This window comes from Vicugna pacos, chromosome 11 (assembly GCF_048564905.1).
Source record: "Vicugna pacos chromosome 11, VicPac4, whole genome shotgun sequence".
NCBI classification, from domain to species: Eukaryota; Metazoa; Chordata; class Mammalia; order Artiodactyla; family Camelidae; genus Vicugna; species Vicugna pacos.
Window position 1 is genome coordinate 76,545,129 of NC_132997.1, and position 19,993 is coordinate 76,565,121.

Sequence of the window (19,993 nt, forward strand, 5' to 3'; positions counted from 1 at the left end):
CGAACCCAGCCAATGAAAACTCAGTTATCTACGGAGAGCACCGAGGGACAGAAGCCTCTCTCAGGAGGTTTCAACTATCAGAGGAATGGAGAGGGAAGGAGATGGAAAGTGAAATGATGAAAAGCAATCCAGTTGTAATTTTTTATTTGGGGCCAATTAAAAGTACTGAGTTGCTAGAAAGTTCCTGGAACAATGTCGGCCCCAACCTAATAATGTTAACTCTCGTGGAGAAGACAGACTCCCTCCACACATGCTTTTTGTTAAGTTTTAAACCTATCAAAAAGTGGAAAGAACAAAGGCAATCATCTGGATCTAGTAACAAGTTGGCAAACTTACTTCTCCCTCCACCTTCTCTCCTTTGAGGTGTATAAGCAATTTATTCTGTCATTTGAAAGTAAATTGAAGACATCAGGAATATCTCAGCATGTATTTCCTAAGAATATCCTCCTGTATAACCAAAATACCATTTAACACATCTAAGAAAATCAACATTAATTCAATAATATCCCCTGTCGACTGAAATAAAATCACACAATGTGAGTGCTGTGGGTTAAGTTTTATTTGGGGCAAAATGAGAACTATAGCCCAGGAGACAGCACCTCAGATAGCTCTGTGAAACTGTTCTAAAGAGGCAGGGGGAAAACTCAGTATTATATCTGATTTCAGTGAAGTGGGGTATGTGCAATCAAGCACACGTTTAGGCAGAGGCTGCGGGTAGTCACAAGAAGTAGATGTCACCATTAATGACTTTGGTGCTTTTCTAGATATGAGAAGACATAAGAATTGGGGTCATAAAATTTTCTCCTGAAAATATCTAACTACCTGAAGGCCTGTTCAGCCAGTTTTCCCAGAGCATAGAGTGCCTCATTCCTGATCTCTATCCTAAACTCCTTTCAGGGATTATTGTAGGTCAGTGGCTGCAGCGGCTTGTGATTTAATACAGAGTTAGAGGACAAGTGCCAACGTGATCCAGTTCTTTCAGAGGCAGATGGCAAGTGCCGATTTTTAGCTAAGACCCCCCAACACATATTTATATTTAAAGTTTTTTTGTCTCTCCAAATTTATTTTATAACTTTATTTGTTTTCATTCAAGATTCAATCGACTTTCACACTTGGATTCAATTCTATCTCTAGTCTCTTTTAATCTAGAATAGCCCACCCACCTTTTCAGTTTTGTTTTTTGTAACATTGACTTTTTGGGAGAATTCAGCCCAATTGGTAGGAGACAACAGTGTTTAAGGAAGTAGAAACAAAAGCAAGTTTCTGACAACTGAGGGGCAGGAAAAACTCACCAAGGGCAGCCAAGAAATTCAAAATTAATGTAAAATAAGCTTAAGGAAGAAAAACAAAGTTCTGATTTTCCTCATAATTTCTACAATGCTTTTTTGGGAAAAATGAAGTTACCTGCCTCACAAATATTGATGCTCCTGTATTGCTCGTACACAAAGGACGTATTTTTTCTACTTTTGGGGGTAATACAGCACAGCCCCGGAGTGGAGATTAAGACAATTTGGAGAAGAGTAGAATTTTATCAAACATGGGCAGGTAATGATTTCAGGAAGAGGAAACAGTGAGATATGAAAACTCATCCATGGAATTCTGTGTTATCTTTACAAATTTCCTGCAAATAGAAATCTATTGTAAAGTAGAAAGTTTATGAAGAAAAAACCTTCATCCATGAGAAGTCACAAAAGGATTCTAAGCATAAGAATGTGGCCAGTTTACATTTTAGAAAGATTGGTCTGGCAGCAGTGTGGAGGGCGGGTTGGAGGGATAGTTAAGATGAGAAGACATCACAGCAATAGTCCAGAGAAGCAGAGGATAAATGATGGTGGGCTGGAACATAAATGGTGGGAAATGACAGAAACAGAACAAAGAACTCTTTCAGAGATAGAATTGGGGACCTTCCTAACTGCTGACGTCCAACTCTGAATATGGTTGCCTGTCTTTCAAACTAGGCAGGTCAGTCACATGCACTATGTCTTTAGTACGAAAGGAACACGATCAGGTCCCAGGAGCCTCCCTGATCCTGCAGACACAAGTAGGAAGATATCTTATAAAATGCTTTATTTAATAAGTAGCAGCCCAAGTGGCAGCTCCACCTTCCCACTTAACATGTACACACACATACACAACCTGTCATTATATTTCCAAAAGGGAGCACATGTCAAGATGTCACCCATTCCCAGCCATCCGACTCATACAGAGAAAAGACAGGAGGGGCCCATCACATACACCAAGCTACTGCAACAACACTCCTTTCACTGTTTCTGCTCAATCTAGAAGATTTGTTCTGAAATTGTTTCATTTTCTGTTATTTGCAATGTTATGGAAAAGTAAATTACTGACATTCACAAGGTGACAAACTGTCAAGAACAAGACTGTTTTTTCCTTTTTGTTGTTGTTGCTTTCCTTTTTAAATTTAGAATCTTGTTAGCAATACATTAGCATCCTTAACAGAAAAAAAAAATTATACAGTCACTCAAAAACCAGACATTTAAGAAAATAATGCAGTAATCAACTACTACCAGGGAAAACAGGTCCTCTCATTTGATTCTACTGGCAAGCCCAGGTTTATCCTGAACTTTTGAGAGACTCTCTGTCCTGAATAGATGATGAAGCATTCAAGTAAAAAGTAAGGAGTTATAAGTGTGAGTTTCTGAGGGATACTGCCTCCAAAGAAGTTCAGGAGTAGCCACGGTTCTCCAGTTTACTCCAATGTTGGGATGTTTTCTGGGATGACTAGCATAGTTGCCTTTTGAGGAGTTCTGACAATTCATCAGCCTCAGGATTCAGGTCTTATAAAACATTCTTCCACATTAAAAAAGACTTTGTCCCATAGGAATAAGTTTTCATCGCTTCTCCAGCTTCTTGTACTTGGCTTCTGCAGTGGGGAGGGGGAGAGAAAGTTATATCTTTTAAAACTGACTCTCAACAAAGATACTTTTTAGTTAGCATTTCCAGGCAAAATCAAAAATGTCTATTACATTAAAAAAAATCTATTAGCTTCAGTCTTCCTAGCTATCCAAATTGTGTCCATAAATGCTATCATATTAGCTAAAGACAGATATTTGGATATCTGTCCAAATACAATCAATGCGCACAACTTAAGATAAAGAGTCAACCATACACACACAGAACTGAGAGCCTAACACAAGTTCCCTAAGTTCTAACCCTGTTAACAGCACCTGTTCAGATGGCTCCACCAGGATTAAGGAGCTCTAAGGATACTTGAGCCACCCGGGAGCTTTAGTAAGCACAGGAAATTGCTTCTCTAGGCTCTGTCCCAGGAACCCTGTGGGAGCCAGACTGGAACTCTTAAGAAGTGTAAGTGTAGGTTTCACCTTTTATATTCTTAACCCTACCCCTCACTCTAGGAAAACAATCAAATAAGCCTCTTAATGATATATCTCTTTTTCTCTGAAAGCTTGAAAGCATCTGGTACAACACCTTCTAAAGTTCAAAGTCGCCATTTAGTAAATTAAACTGTGGCCAATGAAATCATTAATCACCGCCCATGTCAAATCTCAGCGTGCTAAAGACCAATCTCTTGAAGTAGTCAACAACTGTCAATGATAAAAATAAAATAATCTGTAAATTATACCTTGGTTAAAAACAACTTTATTATTTTTAATTATAGATACAAGAGCCAGAGCCAGTTAGCAACACTGAAAAGTGCCAGTTTCCTCTTCAAAGGAAAAGTAATCCTTCAAGAAGGCATTGATTAGCAATCCTGTTTTTTAAGACATGAACTACATCATTAAAGATTCTTCAAGCTGCTGAACCACAATTAAGAGCTTGAGCTTTATAATTAATCAGATCTAGTTTGGAATAAAGCTCTTTCATATACCAGCTTTGTATCCTTAAGGAAGTTATAACCCCTTCAACCACAGTTTCCTCTTCTATAGAATGGGGATAAAAATCACACACTTAGCTCATAGATTATTGGAAGGGTAAAAAACATAAAAGACACAAAAAAACAGTGCCTTGACAGATCATTAAGTACTCGGGAAACGTTATTTTATTACTACTACCAATAATAAAAAGTTACTCTCAAGAGGTTTGTGAAGATTAAAATAGATAACTGTAGGCATACCATAAATGTTAGCTATCATATTAGATAAGGTCATATTGGCAGAAGGGTACTCTTGTCAAATGAAAATAGAAATAAAAATAGTTACCCAGTTTTTTTGAATATGCATCCAGCTTGTAGGCTGCCTGCTCGAGAGCTGCTACCTGCTCCTCAATGACATTGATCTGATCCAGATAAGGCTGCAGTCCAGCATCTTTAAAAACAAAGATAGACCACAGGTTTATACGGCTTCAACAAGGAGTGTAGAAAACAGTGGAAAAGTAAGAATGCTACTGTCTCTCCAGCTCTGCCTAAGACCCAGTAGGTAGAGTGACATGGCTCTGATCACTAGTAGGGCAGACACCTCAGAAGACAGTAGCTAGTTGATCAGGCCCGATGATGACCTAGACAAAGTTAAGCCTCTCTCATCTGACTTTCCTCTCTTTTAAATTCCTTGCTCCTCAAGCAATCCTTCCGTTACTGATTCAGTTTCTTGGGTACTCCTGGACCAAGAAAGAGGACTCTAAAGACAGGGAACACAAAGATAAGTCAACAGAAATAATGTATCTTACTAGTTTAAAGCAGTGTTTTCCATTTATAGATGTTGTGGTTTTCTGTTTATAGAGTAGTCCTTCATGGATTTCATTGTTGAATCAGTTCACTAGAATCTGGCCACCCTTCCTCTGCCCCCTGTTTTCCAGGAATAAACTGATCAAATCAAGATTCAGAAGCAGAATAACCATACACCAAGGTACGCTAATCCTCAGAATGGAAGAAATTTACCTTAACTTTGTAATTCACTTTTAGAAAATGAGCTTCCTGAGGATAGAGGCCATATTCTCTTCCCTTCCCCACCACCCCAAGCACAAAAGAACATTAAATACATACACATTTAATTGTAAAAATTATTACTTACACTTCTGGTTTAAGTCCTTTAAGTTTCTACTAATGTTTATAGCAATATCTTTCATTTCAAGATATTTCAGGCTGGTTAGTTTATTCATATTTTCCAAGAGCTTATAGTCTTCACTGGTGGCTTTAAAACAAACAGAAGATGAGATGCTTTTAAGATTTGTCTTAGATCCCTGGAATATGGAATTAATAGGCCAAATAGTAGTTCAAGGGAGGACCTAGGGAATGACAAAGGAGCAAGCCACTTTTGATCTATGACATTTATACTCAGCCTGCATACTCTGAATGTCTAAGTAGAAACTCAGGCAACAATCAACACACTATTTAAATCAAGTGAGATTCAGAAGCTTCAGGATCTTAGAAAGGGAAATGATAAACTCATGTACCAAGAAAAGGGAAATGAAATAGTCTTGGTACCTCTACAGCACGAAAACATGTACTATGGCAGATTGCAGCAAACATAAATATCAAAATATATATAAAATCAGCTAGGACCTCAACACTTCTCAGTAACTCATTTATTACTTGTGATTCTATATTGCATTTTATGCATTTATTCAAGCCATTTGTCTGTTTCTCATACCCTCAATTCCCTTCCCCAGCCCTGCTCAAAGCAAATGGCCTTTACTCCAGTTTTCCCAAAAGCCAAGCCCACTTATATAAGCTGCCTCAATCTTTTTTGCCTCACTTCTAAACTTCTCTGTACCTTAACATCTTCCCAAGAGGCAGAAGTGCTCCTACTCTTCCAAGACAACTCCTCCTCCTGTGCTCCTGATCCCAAACCCTTCTACCTCTTCAGGGCCTCTCTTCAATCACCTCCTCTCCCCTGCATTTCCAAACTCTCTCCATCCTGGCACTTCCCTCTCTATCTAGAAATATATTCATGTTTCTTCCAGCCCAAAAGCCCTCCCTCTATTCTACACCTACATCATTTGCTCATTAAAGCAAAGGAGCTTCACTGTTAACCCTTTTGAAAGAGTACCTTACACTCACTGCTTCCTCTTCTTCACTATTCACTCCTGTAAGCCCTTCCATTCTGGTCTCTCCTCCCATCATCCAGAGAAATTACATGCTCAAAGGTCATCAGCACTATCCTAACCCCCAAATTCATGGCCTTTTTGCAGTTATTATCCTCCTAGGCCTCCCCATAGTATCTGACACTACTGATCTCCCTCTCTTCCTGAAATGCTCGTGTCCCTTGGCCGCTGTAGCATTTTCTAATCTCTTTCTCATGGCTCTTTCTGAGTTTCTATGCCAGATCTCTTCTCAGCCAACTCACTTAATTATCAGTGCTCCACTTTTCCTCAGCTGTCACACATGACTGATGTTTACATGGGTGGCTCCCAACTCTATTCCTGCTCTGATCACACACTGAGCTCTGGACTAAAATGTGCAAGTCACCTGGATGTCTTGGTAATAGTCACCTGAGTGTCCCAGTAATATCTAAAATCAGCCAAGCCAAAACTGAAAATATTATTTTCACACTAAACATGGTTCCTCTTTTGAACTTGCCAATTTTGGCTGATGGCACTACCCAGGCTTAAAACCTCAGACACATCTTAAGCGGCTCCCATCCCTCAATACCCACTTCCACAAGTTCTATAAATTCCACTTCTGTAATGTTCTTGCATCATGTTCTCCTTCCCATTCCTTTTCCCATCACTCTGTCACAGACCACTACTTTTCATCTGCAATATTGCTCTTCTCTCTTTCCTCCATATCCATACTCTCACTGCTATCAAATTAGTCTCTGTAAAACAAGGGCCAAACTCTCAAATACCTAGAAGCCAGCAAGATAATGTAAATGAGTGAAGCAAGCCAGGGATTTGACGATTAAACACAAAATTATCCATTTCCACATAGAAATATGCTCTCTCCTACTTCTTGGAACATAATCCTCTTAGTCTTAGTCTATCATTTACTTCACCAGAAAACCACTCTGTACCACTACTAAAAACAACAATATAAGAACAGTAATTAATGGCAACTGACACCAGGTCTCGGTAAAAGAGAGAAAATAGGGAGTAGTGGGGACAAATTGAACAGCACTGGTCCATTTAAAGGAGACAGCTGCCCAGCTCTAGTCAACTAGAGCCTCTTAAGAATGAGGGACTAGTATTGCCAAATCTTGGGAATTTTTAAAGAAAAGCCAAAAACAGATTTGTTGCCTGGTTTCTCTTGCTCAGAAATAAATAAACAAATAAGTAATCAGGCTGAAGGAGAACCACAACTCCTCCTATTCTGTATCAAACATTTTCTCATAGACTCTGATTCACAAATTTAGCTCACAGCAACTTCCTAGGGAAGTGAAACAATATAATAAACCCTTATGAAAAGCCAGATGTCATTTTTTGGACCCTCCTCCACACAGGGGTCATGTGTTCACCTAGAAATACACACTGGACCAAAAAATTAATCATGTTCCAAAGGGTGGGTCACCAAATCCTCAGACCAACCTAATAGGTCCCCAAATCTGTGGGTCACTTCCAATTTCATTTCTCTTTAAAGTAGTAAATATGAAAGTTTAGCCAAACAAACTGCTTGCTTATAACACCTCACTCACTAGTCATTTCCCACTTTTGGGACAATCATTTGCTTCACAACCCTGTTCAAAATACACCTCCTCCAAGGGAGCACTTCTTGATAAATTCTTTTTTGTTTTCTCAGCCTCAGCCCACACTACGGAGGCCTGCAGGAATGTAAGTATTCTTAAGTGTTTCTGAAAGTAGTTCGTGAAATTTCTCCAGGGAAGGGATGGACTTCTTTCCTACCTATTCCTGACCTCCCAAACTTCAAACAGGCATGTTTCAAGGTTTATAGGGTTAGGAAGGGAGACGCAGACTGATGCTGCTAAAGCACCTCCCAGGTCTGGAGCCAGACCCCTGCTCAACCCAGACCCCGCCTCACCCGTCAGTTCCCCAGTCAGGTAAGTTGCCATTTTGGAGAACATGTCCCGGCAGAGCTCAGTGATGTCAGCCTCAGCTGGCTCCTTTGCTTCCTCAGCTGTTTCCACGGCGGCATCATCTGGATCAAAGGAGGATGAGTAAGTGCTCTGCCCTACACCTGGTCCTAATCCAGGCACAGCAGCCTCTCCCCACATCCCCACCTGTCCTCATTCCATCAAATCGGCTCTAATCTTCATGTGTCATAATTTCAAGTCCCTCGCCTCGTCTTTGCCACAAAAGACGCCAACTCTGCTCCCTTGAACTCGACCCCGCGGCAAAACCATCTCAGGCGCCCTGACAGGACAAACGCACGCACACACAGGCGCGCCTCGCTGTGCCCGCCTGCCCGCTCCGGCATCCCGGGCCCGTACCCGGAGCCTCAGGCCTCCCGCGACACTTCATCCCCATCCACTCCGCATACCTCGAACGGGCTCCTCTCTGTGGGTGGCTAGGACACTCTGAGCCGCCGCCGCCATGCCCGGCCCCGCGCTGCTTCCGGTTCTGGGATACCCGCGCATGCGCGCCGGGCGTGCCCCGCCCACTCCCGCCCTGGATTCGCTGCCCTGCGATCTTGAGCCTCAAATCGTACCGTACGTTACGAATAATAACAAAGTGTAAGCACCAAGGCGGAATTGAAGCTAGAATGGGCTTTCGTGAGTCAATCTGCTGCCAAGAGTCCAACGTCTGGAACTAAGGATGCGCTCAATCCTGCGGCCTCTTCCTGGAGGAATCACTAGTCTAGGAAGACACACAACGTGTATGGGGGGGAGGGGTCGAGCCCGGTGTGGCCTGCTGACCAAAGTGACCGGAGACAAATTAGCCGCTCCCCAGAGAATTCTCACCCTGGCTAGTCGCTGAAAGCCTGCTTAGGGAATCCATGCTTTTGAAGATAGTCTCATCTAGGCTTTGGGGTAACCTTCAGGCATTAGACCTGAGTTGAAATACTCTCCCTTCCAGTGTCCTGGATTAACATCAACACATTGGACCATTTATTTTTAAGCTGGAGGCTGGCACCTACTTCTCTTCGGTTGATACAGCCTTTCTTGAAGAAAGCTTAGATGATAACTTTTTTAGGGCTGAGGATACACTCTGTTTATCTTAATTACACTCAGCTGTTTCACAAGACTCCTGGGTGTACAGAATGTATTTGACGAGATAAGAGAATGGGGGTGGGTGAAGGGAATGGATGAAAAAAGAAACTGGGGAGCAATGGAAGGTTCAAAATAAGGTAGGGATAAAGGTCACAAGGCAATAGAGGGGTTATATAGCAGGTCTCAAGATGCAGTTCTATATACCTGAAATCTTGCTGTAGGAGTTTTTTGTCTTGTCTTTGGTTATCCTCCAGCTGCACTCTCACTGCCCACACCCTGCGTGCATGAGCGCGCGCGCGCGCACACACACACACACACACACACACACACACACACACACACCTTACTCTCTTCACTCTAAGGTCTCCCTAGGTCACTGTTTCCACTCTCTCCAGTGGTACAATCACAGTGCCCACCATTTCAAACCATTCCTATAAGCCAGAGTTTTTATTTTAGGACTCCTGGGGCAGCCCAGCTTCTTCACATTGTCACTGCTAGACTCTACACCTCCCAGCAGGGATGAGATTTCTCCAGCCCAAGTACAAGAATGGCTCACAGTTCCAACCTCTCTTCTCCTCCCATGCAATCCCAGAAACAAGTACCAAGTCCTGGGTTTCCTAAGAATTTTTATTGACTGTCACCAGGGGAACCCACGTTGTCCTATCGAAGGACAGAATCGGAGCCAACCACATTTTATCCAAAGATCTTGGAATCCTGAAGTCCTTTCTTTGCCGGATTCTCCTCAGGCTCCATCTTCATCCTGGTTTACAGCCCCCTCAGTGTTCAGTGGCATGTCTGAAGGCAGGCTCTTCCACTGAGTCTTCATGGACTTTGCTGGGGGAAAGTTGGGGAACATCATCACTCTAGATCCTCTGCGACATTATAACCTCCTCACATGAGAAAGGCTCCTCTCCTCTCTGGCTTCCCATTCTCTTTCACAGGGAAGGTCTATGGAGAAGACTTGAACTCCATGGGTGCTGGCAACATATCTCTAGATGCACAGAGAAGATTCACTGGCAAGGAGGAAGACATGTAGATACTGCTATTCTCTCAGCTTCTACTTTTTTCACAAATGGTGGCTATCCAGATGCTTAGGAAAGTCATTACCCTCCCTTCCTTTATTCTGTTTGTTATTGACTATTTTTTTAAATCATCTAAACAGAGCTCAGAGTACAGGGAGTGAGAGCTCTGTTATTTCACAGAGCTACATGGCTACACACAGAAACATTGGCTCAAATGGCCAGACATAGGGTGGAACTCAGCAGCAGCAATGGCGGGAACTGCTGCCCTAGAAGTGGAGGGCACGTGCCAAGGGTCCTTCCAGGGAGGTGGTGAGGGAGGAGCCTGCTGTCTGATGCCTTAGGACCCCTCCCCCCCCACTCTCCTGTCCACTCTGGAGTCCCCAGGGGCTGGAGTCATGGCTGGGACTGCCTGCAGGTGCTCCCAAATGCCTTGTTCCCCCTGTTGGAAGAAAAAGGGACAAGTCACTTGAAAGAAGAGTTTGTGTCTCACTTTCCTTTTACCTGGATCTGTTTCTCCAACCCCAGACCATCTCCTAGAGGCCAAAGCAGCCCTCAGGCTAGAGCAACCAACTTCAGGTCTTCCCTCCCACCGCCACCTCCGCTGATACACTGACTAGCGTGAACATGTTGCCCAAGGAGCAGTGAAATCATTGGTCTTTCAAGAATGTTTTGCCTCCACCCACTGAGTGGAAAAGATGGTAGAGTTCAGCTGTAGGGAGCCAAGAGGAGCCGGATTAAGGGCCACTCACCATGCCTGAAGAGGGAGTCAGCTGCCCCTTCCTCTCCAGCATAGTCAGCTTTGAGCCCACGGCATCAACTTGGGACATGACTCCTTCCAGGGTGGTCTCCAGCTGTAAAACTCTCCTTGTGAGCCTGCGCAGGATTTGAGAGACCAAAGGAGCAGAAATATGTGTCTAGGGGCCTGGGTGTTTCCAGGGATAGGGGGTACAGAACAGTGTATGTTTGGATGGGAGCAAGGAAGGTAAGGCCAGCCTTGTAGGGAGAATTAAAGGGGTACAGAAGTTCTTCACAGGATAGGACAGGGAATTGGAAGGTTGTGGAAAGAAACTCAAGGTAGGATATCATAAACACAGTCAACCCTTGGCCCCTGGCTGCACGTACGTGTAGAATTCTTCTCCTGAAACCCAGCCACCTGCTCTGGCAGCCTCTGGACTCGACTCGCCTGGTGGGCTACTCACAATGGACTGGCCCAGGTTCTCAATCTCAGCGTTGAGGGCCACCTGATCAGGAAGTCAGAGGTCAGAGAGGAGAAGATGACTCTGGGAAGCCAATAGCTCCTGCTCCCTCACCTGCTCCAGTGGGCTCTCAGGACTAGGCCTTGGGCTCCAGTTCCTGCTATTCCTCTTCCCTCTCAAACTCTGGGGATGACAGAAGCAGAGTGGAGGTGCTGGACACAGAGCTGGGCCTAACCTCTGGTGGGGAAACACCTCCAAGGAAACAAAATGCAAGCTCCTTGAAGCACTGATTAACAAGGTGCTCACTAGAAGCCAGCTTAGTTTGGGTGAGAAGGGACAGTGCCCTGGCACCGTCCCTTTTGACCCTGGCTTTTTGGTGTACACTGGATAGGGATGAAGCAGGCCTAGCAGGGGCTAGGAGTCCCAAGGAGAGGGCAAGTTCTCTGAAGGAATTGTCAGGAATTCTTGGGCAGCTTTCCCTTTTCTCCTTAAGGTTGTAGTCAATGACTGTGAGCAATGGCAATCAACCTTGGCTATGAGTTACTTGAGAGTTTTTAAAGGACTGATGGTTGAGCCCCCCAGCTCCCCAGAGATTCTGGTCTAGGATATGTGGCCTGAGAATTTTTAAAAGCTCCTCAGGGGGTTCTAACATGCAGCAATTTGAGAACCGCTATTCTAGAGAGCTCTTTCCTGCCCATCTATCGGGGGATTTTCAGTTTGGGTTTGTGTTCTCTGGGTGTGCAGGCAGGAGGGGAGGGTGAGCAGTTTCCTCACACTGCCTCTCTACCAGCCAGCCAGCCTCACCCTCTCCTTCTCCAGATCCTGTCGCATTTGTTCCTGCTCCTTCTCATCCAGGATGCAATTCCCATCTTGGTCAAACCTGGTGAAGGCAGCTGTGAGCTCAGTGATCTCATACTCCGTGTGCCCCAGCCTGAGGAGAACAGAGTGATGAAATGACTTCTGAGCTGCCATGGCTGTGGTCTCCCAGTTATGGACTCCCTACTCATTTTTTTCAGTCTCTGGCAAGAGGGAAGAAGGGTACCATGTAGAAAAGCCAGGATCTCCAAGATCTAGCAATTTGATCCCCTAAGAAATCACTTGAGTCTATTTCTTCCTTCTGTGACTCCTGCTGACTAGGTTCAGGCCCTCGTGATCTCCTATGGGGATTACTGCAAAATCTCTTTGCCTCCAGATAACCTGACCCCTCCCTGCACCCTCTGTCCTATAGCCTCCCCTTCACTCCTTATCCCTGAAATCCATCCCTCATAATGCTACTAGAGTAATTAATCTTTCTAAAATACAAGTCTAAACATACCCCTTCCCTGCTTAAAATCCCTACTGAGAACCCTGTTCTTTGAGTAGAGCAGTGGCGTCCAAGGCTTTTCCCAGTGTGGCCTGAGCCCATTTAACTGGCCTCAGCTCCCCCTGTGCTCTGCCTTTCATTTGATACCTTAACAATACTCAGCTACTAGTGACTCCTGTCTGTGTTGCTCAATTTCAGACCTCCTTGCTTTTATATGTGCTTTTATTAATCCATGCCCCTCTCTTCTAGTCACTTCTGTTGTCAAACTTGTTCTCTGATTCTGTTTAATTGCTTACATGTCTATAAACTCCTGGAGGACAATGACTTTGTTTCATTTAATTGTGTGTCTGGCTCACAGCTGGTGCTCACAATATATTTGTTCAATGTTTGTTAATATGTTTAACTGGGAAGCAGGAAGAGGATGGTTAAAGGAAAAGATCTGTGTTTGTTGGGGAGCACAGAACCAAGATCAAAGTTCTGAAGGAGTGAGGGATGTATACAGTGATTATGGAATTATATTATTACATTAGTCCTAAGAGTTATTCAACAAGATCCAGAATACAATAGAACATGGTCAGAGTCCTTTAAACCAAGGGCACAATTCTGAAGGTCAGGATCAGAGACCTATAAGCCAAGCTCATAGTCCTATAAACCAAGGTCAGAGCACCATAAGCCAAGATCAGAGGCTTATAGGCGAAGGGTGTATGGTTGAGGGTCAAGGACTTATAGACTAATGTCAGAGAAGGTTGGATCTCTGGTTGCTCACTCCCTCAAGGTGTTGGTGAAGTCCTCGAACTGGATCTCCTGCTCCCCACCCTGCAGGACCTTCTGCACTTCCGAAACCTGCTCCTTCCTTAGACGCAGCCTCAGTAGGGTCTTGTGGTACCCCTGGAAGGGGAAAGGAAACAGGCACCAGTTCTCACAGCCTCCTCAACATCTCCTGCCCCCACCCGCACCTACAAGGTGACAGGATCCCAGGGATAAGTCCAAGGCACATGAAGGCACAGGCTCCTAACCAGTCAGACACAGACCAGGACTCAGAGCCTTGGACCTGGACCCTGATGCAGATGTGCAGCTCCAGGAGAGGGAGTAGTCACCTGTCTCAGGAGGTCTGAAAGCTGTAGCTCTTCCTTCTGTCCAGCCAACTCCTCCTTGACCTCTGAGTATGTGTCATTGATAATGGCCAGGAACATGTTCTGGAGGATAAAGCAGGGACCTGGGTCCTCAATCCCAGACCCACTAACAGCATTGAACCCATTGACCCTATTAGTGTCCCAGACACATGCTTTAAAGAGCCAATGCTTTCAACCTCATCTCTGCAGCCTACTAAGCCCCACATCTCAGGATCCCAAGCACAATGCTGTTAGCAATGGGTCATGCTCCCTTATCCTTGATTTGAGAAATCCATCATAATCATTAGTGTGGAACTTGGAGGGAGTCAAAACCCCACCCTGCAGGCCATCCATGCCTCCACTCCTCAGGTTCCCAAATCCCCACCCCCCCAGAGGGATCCTCACCAGAAGCACAAAGAAGACGAAGAAGACATAGGTGACAAAGTAGGCAGGTCCCAGGATGCGGTTGGCATTGTCAATAGCATTGTAATCAAAGTCCCCAAGGATGATCCGGAACTGAGTGAAGCTGAGAGACCAGGGTCTTGGCTTCACCCAGAGCCCAAACATAGCCCTGACCCCAATCCACACCCCCATCCCACTCTTCTAACTATTGCCCTCTGGTGAACTCAGACCCCTTACAGCATGTCCAGCCCAATCTGATAGAGACAGAACGAGGTACAGAGGTACTGAGCACACACACCAGGGCTTCCAGGGACTCTCATACAGATACTTTAAGCACAGACATGCCCACACACCTACCTAGCTGCCTCAGGGACACATAGAGATGGAGGGTGAGGGGCTAGAAAGAAGTGAAGGGGACAGGACACACACATGCACTTGATGAAAGTGCTGAAGTTTTCCACTTGGGTCCCAAAAAGCAGGTAGCCTAGCTGGGCGTAGGCAAAAAAAACGATGAAGAACATGACAGCGAAGCCCAGGATGTCCTTGGCACAGCGGGCCAGCGTGGAGGAGAGCTGGGTCATGGTCTTGTTGAAGCTGATATACTTGAATATCTGGAAGGGCCATGTAGAACCAAGGAATTAAGGAAGAAAAGAGAAAAGCTTTGAATGGTCCACTCCAGGGGCCTAAGAAGACCACAGGAGTTGCCAAGCCAGACAAGGAAAATGCGACAAGTACTGAGGAAGGGAGAATGAGGCATTGCTGGGGGTGAGGAGTCCCAGGGTACCTTGATCCAGGCAAAGAAGAGGTTGACAGCATTCATGTTGTCGTACTGTGTCTGCCAGAAGGCAAGGAACTCAAAATCAGCGTATGTGTTTGGCTGCTGCAGGAGCTTCCCCATCAGCTGATTCACCTCGAGGGTTCGGAATACGTGGAAGCCCACGGCCACAATGGAGAGCTGCCACCACAGGGGTCGGGGTGGGGGGTCAGAGAAGTCAAGAGGATCTCAAGGGAGGTTCAAAGATGAGGTCCCAGGGGCAAGCTGGGGTGGGGAAGACAGGTAGGGAAAAAACACATCTTTCCCTGCTGAGTTGTTGACTATCTCAGGTTCATACGGAACTGGATAGGATAGAGGAACGTCTTATAGCCCAAGAGGAGGCTTTGGGGCCAGTGGTAAATATCTAGGTTGTGAAGGACCATGGAGAACCGGAGCTGAGCAATTTTAGTTTCCCCACCACTTCCCAACCTGGGTCAGAAATTAATGTATCTTGTTAATAGGAAGGAGACAAAAATGAAGAGGTCAAAAATTTTTAATAAGAGAAAAAAAAGGCAGGCATTCCAAGGGGACAGGTCATAAAGGCAAGAGGCAGAAGAGGAATGTATGTAATAGCAAGTACACAAAGAAAAGAGCAGGGCCTGGACCACAGGCCAGAAAGAGAGGAGATGTGGGAGACAGGGTTTTCCAAGGCTGAGCCAGGGGAGCATCAGCCTTTGGCTTGGGGAGCTGTTAACACATTATTGACAGGAAGTCATAAGGAGGACTTGGGACTCCAAAAGGAAGAATTTGGAGCCCCTATCAGGGTGGATCCCCCTCCACCTCCCACTATGTCCCAAGTATAAGATATCTGTCCCTCACCAAGATGACCACCAGGTCCAGAATATTCCAGATGCTCTTGAGGTAATGAAGCCGGTGGATGTGGAGCTCCAGGATCTCCTCCACCACATAGTAGAAAATGAAGATGCAGAAGATGACCTCACAGCCAACGATAAAGAAGTCCCAGTTGCTGACATAGCGGATCAGCTTAACTGTGCGGATTTGCCAGGATGGGATGGCACCTCCTGTGGCTGGAAACTCTACCACTAGTCTGTGGAAGGAGGAGGAGATGCCTGATGGGGCCTGAGCTGGGACAGTTCCTCTTATCCCCTCCCCTCCTCACTCCCACCTTAGGGTACAATTTTAGGGAAGGGTCTCAGTCAGAGGAGCAGGGAACCAGGAACCATGGATGGAGGGAAGGCAGGGAAGGAGGACTCACCTCAGAACACAGAAGAGATTGATGTTGGCATTGTAGACGGAGAAATCAATGAAGACCACTCGAGTGCCCCTGTCCAGCCACAGGCCCTCCTGAAGGTCCCTAAGTGCCTCTGCACTGGCCTGTAGAGTTCCTGGAAGGTCCAGGTAGTAGCCACCTCCACTGTAGCTTGTGAGCCGGCCCCAGTGAGAGGAGCCCCCCAGCTCATCCTGAGAATGGTATGTCCATCTGTCACAGAAGAAGTCATCTCAACAGAGAGCCTAAGCCAGCCCCAAAAACTAGTCTCCCAAGGCAATGGCAACACTTTATGATTGGGCTTTACCATTTCATATATATTATATATACATACCACGTATAATATATTTTTCACATATAATATCTTGTTTAATGTAACATATAATAACTTGTTTAATGTAACACATATAATATCTTGTTTGAGAAGGGAGGGTAAATATTACCCACATTTTACAGACGAGAAAACTAAGACTCAGCGATGTCTGAGATAACCCAGGTAGTTAATGGCACAGCTGAAACACACAAATGTAAATCCCCTAATTTTTCATGATGTCACCTAAGACTATGGATGACAAATCCAAGCCCATGTTTGACCCCAGCCTGAGTAGTCCCCACAAGGGAAGGACCTGGCTCATACCAGCCAGAAAAGACCCTTTCTGCTCTTATAATTGTACATCTGGCTACTTGACCCCATGATTCTCTGTTCTGTCCAGAAGCTTTCCTCCCTGGATCTTTATTTCCTTCCCCTTCTCTCCTGTCCTAGCCACCTTTTCCCCCTTTCTTCCCTAATTCTTCATCTGTCCTTGTCCCCTTTCTGTTTTCCTTGTCAGTTCCAAGGGTCAGACTCTTCCAACCATGACTTGTGTGGCAGTATCTAACTTCATCCATTCTCCATACCCCTGAGGGACTTCTGGGCAAGAAAGGATGATTTCTCTGGCAGGACTGCTTCCAGAGTAGAGCGACTGTGACTGTCACCTCTGCCTAGAAACAAGTTCAGAGGTGATGCTCTGTCTGCTAATGTACCTTCTCTGTTTCTCAGTGATGTGGACTAAGGTCTTCAATCACAGCTGGGTCTCAGAAAGATGTTCCCTAGATCCACCAAGTGCCCCCAAGTCTCTTTAAGGCTCAATGGAAGTGGTTCCCAAACCTGGGATGGTGTCAGGCTCAGAGGGACAAGCCCTGTGACATCGGTGGGGTGACTCACTCACGCTGTGCCATTGAGCAGCCCAAAGGGGAGCTGCTCTTCTTTGTCTGGAGAGTAGACGTTGTAGCAGCTCAAAATGTCCTCACGGAAGTCCTCATGCACCACACAGGAGTCATTGCGGACCCGCAGCTGCCGCAGCCTTGGAACTCCCAGCAGAAGGTTCTCATAGTAGATGAAGGAGTGGGATCCACGGCCCAGGCTCCGGTTATTGTACCATTTGGTCCAATACAAACTGTCCAGTAGTGGGCCCTGGGCAAACTAGACCAAGATCTGAGTTGGGCCTGACCTCTACCCTTAGAATGACCTTTTCCCCACTTCCTGACCCCTCACAGCTTGTTTCCAGCCTGCTTCTGGTGGGCTCTCAACTGATCCATAAACCTTGGCCAGATTGTAACCTGATGTGGCCTTACTCTTTATTTAAAATACATTCTTGGGGGAGAGCATAGCTCAAGTGGTAGAGGTCATGCTTGCGTGCATGAGGTCCTGGGTTCAATCCCCAGTAGTTCCTCTAAGAATAAATAAATAAATAAATAAATAAACCTAATTACCTCCCCCCACCAAAAAAAAAAAAAAAAAAGGAAAAAATACACTCTGCTTTACCTCTGACTCCCAATACTAGTTTAACTACTGACTTGACTCTGATTAGCATCTTGATCTCTCACCTATCTCTACCTGAACTCTAGTCTAACCCATTAATTCTTGCCTGACCCTTTGACTCAATCCTGGTTGCTGGATATGGCTTTATTTACTATCTGACATCCCTGAACCCTGGCCTGTGGCCTCAGGCTTTAGGCCATTGAGAAGAAGACGATATGGGTAGGGGAGATCTCATACTCACATCCCAGAAGTCTGCCATGCTGCTGATGGCCTGGAAGGAGACTCCAGTGTCTGACTGGGTATGTAAGAAGAGCTCAGACATCACTTTGGTGTAGTAATAGGCACTGGAGCTTGTCATTCCGTAGGTCACTAGAAATCAATCCAAGAGGTTGTGTCCCGAACACTGTTCCCATCTCCATTCTCCAGAGGAGATGGTAAAGCCATTGCCCTGGGGCCAGAGATGCTGCCTAGATGGGATCTGCCCCTAGAATTGGCTGAGGAGGCTGATGGTGGCATTGGGGAAACCAGGGAATACATTACGTAAGAGTTGTGGTTACAAGCCCTCCACCATCCCTCCCAGCTCACCTCAGAAAGACTGAACTCAATTCAGTAATTCTCTCTTGACACTGTCATTCTGAATATTCACTTTTCTCTTCCTGAACCAGCTCAACTTTCTACTGCTTACTTCTCAGAGCCAAGAAATTTCTACCTGCTGTATTAGGAAGTGCTTCCTTTTATTTGTCTTATATTTATGACCTGGGAAAATGCCTCCAAATTCTAGAGTACACCAAGGCCAGTACCTTACAGTAGAGATGTCTCCTGGATATTGGAGTCAGTGACTCTGCAGTCATGGGAGGAGAAGGTAGACATGGAACCTCTGGTCCTGGTGCATTCTGATGGACACAGCTGTCTCCTGACAGAGGGACTCAGAGCATCCCCAGATCAAAAACAAATCTGGCCTTTGCCCTGAAGAACTAGATCTCCCTTAGCCACTGTAGCACACACATCCAGTCTAAAGTAGGGCTGTCAAGGGAAGCTATAAGTTTTCTAGTTAAAAGGCAGAATTGGAAGAGCAGAAGCCGTTTACTTTATAGTCTGCCCTCAGTTTAGATTTGTCTGGTGTCTCCTTGTGCTTAAATTCAGGTTATGCATTTTGGCAAGGAGTACCAAAAAGAGACTGTGCCCTTTTCAGTGCATCATATCCGGGGGCACAAGATGTCTAAATGTATCATTACTGGTGATATTAACTTTGATCCCTTGTTAAGGCAGTATCATCCAGCTTTCTTCAATGTACAATTAAATTGTTTTTATCTTTGTAATTAATACGTATTTTGCGGAGAAATACTTTGAAACTATGCAAATATTCTGTTATTCATCAGTGAGTTTTAGCATCCATTGATGACCTTTGCCTGATTATTTGCCTGATTATGGTTGTCAAGCTGTGGTTTTCTCATTCCATCATTCTTCATGCATTTATTAGTGGGCATTCTCTTCAAGGAGAGTTTCCCTTCTTCCTCATTAATTTATTCATTTATGTATATCAGTAGGAACTCATGGATTCTTGTCTTTTCTTTAAAGTTTCTATAATTCTATAAAATTTTTAATAATTTGTTAAGATTATGAATTTTACTCAATTCTTAGCAAGGTCATGGAAGACAGAGAAATTGCCCTAAAATGCTAAAGAAATGTCCTAGATTAAGAGAGAATAAATAAAAAAAGAAAAATAAATGCAATATGTGCATCTAGTTAGTATTAAGTCCTGGACCATAATTTATTTTCTTTTTCTGTAAAGGCTATTAGTGGATTAACTGGTGAAACTGTAGTAGTCTGTTCATTAGATAATAGTACTGGATCATAGATAATTTCCCTAATTTTGATAAGAGAATGTTCTCGTTTTTAGAAAATACACATGAGAGTATTTAGCAGTGATAGGGCACTATGTCTGCAATTTACTCTCAAACAGTTGTGTGTATGTGTGTGTGTGTGCATGTGTTGGGGGTGGGGTGGAGAGAGAGAATGACAAAGGAAAAGCAAGCATGGTAAAATATTCATCTTTGGGAAATCTGGGTGAAATGTGTATGAGAAATCTTTGTAC

At 44.7% G+C, this 19,993-nt stretch overlaps 2 protein-coding genes across 2 annotated transcripts in view; both read right to left on the bottom strand.

The window, feature by feature from the left end:
• Positions 1 to 2,050: 2,050 nt before the first annotated feature.
• Positions 2,051 to 8,452, bottom strand: BLOC1S2 (biogenesis of lysosomal organelles complex 1 subunit 2). The gene is made up of 5 exons (XM_006210522.4): positions 8,351 to 8,452; positions 7,892 to 8,008; positions 4,989 to 5,108; positions 4,182 to 4,286; positions 2,051 to 2,884 (listed from the first exon to the last, which is right to left on the bottom strand). Exons 1-5 carry the CDS (start codon positions 8,445 to 8,447, stop codon positions 2,853 to 2,855), a joined length of 471 nt encoding a protein of 156 aa, XP_006210584.2. The 5' UTR covers positions 8,448 to 8,452; the 3' UTR covers positions 2,051 to 2,852.
• A 1,856-nt stretch (positions 8,453 to 10,308) lies between these two features.
• Positions 10,309 to 19,993, bottom strand: part of PKD2L1 (polycystin 2 like 1, transient receptor potential cation channel) — a 47,634-nt gene continuing 37,949 nt past the window's right edge. Inside the window, 14 exon segments of the mRNA XM_031682733.2 lie at positions 10,309 to 10,430; positions 10,433 to 10,481; positions 10,792 to 10,915; positions 11,165 to 11,283; positions 12,043 to 12,169; positions 13,308 to 13,429; positions 13,639 to 13,737; positions 14,059 to 14,179; positions 14,485 to 14,666; positions 14,840 to 15,010; positions 15,689 to 15,917; positions 16,086 to 16,310; positions 17,306 to 17,559; positions 18,140 to 18,267. Of these exon segments, the coding sequence (XP_031538593.1) occupies positions 10,309 to 10,430; positions 10,433 to 10,481; positions 10,792 to 10,915; positions 11,165 to 11,283; positions 12,043 to 12,169; positions 13,308 to 13,429; positions 13,639 to 13,737; positions 14,059 to 14,179; positions 14,485 to 14,666; positions 14,840 to 15,010; positions 15,689 to 15,917; positions 16,086 to 16,310; positions 17,306 to 17,559; positions 18,140 to 18,267 (2,072 nt within the window).

What these genes read in the sequence shown, in the direction of transcription:
- BLOC1S2 (XM_006210522.4), bottom strand. Translation starts at nt 8,447, where the DNA reads ATGCGCGGGTATCCCAGAACCGGAAGCAGCGCGGGGCCGGGCATGGCG. An exon ending in CCTGACTGGGGAACTGACGG is followed by an intron (nt 5,109 to 7,891) that starts GTGAGGCGGGGT and finishes TTTGTTTTAAAG; the next exon opens with CCACCAGTGAAGACTATAAG. An exon ending in TGCATATTCAAAAAAACTGG is followed by an intron (nt 2,885 to 4,181) that starts GTAACTATTTTT and finishes TCCCCACTGCAG; the next exon opens with AAGCCAAGTACAAGAAGCTG.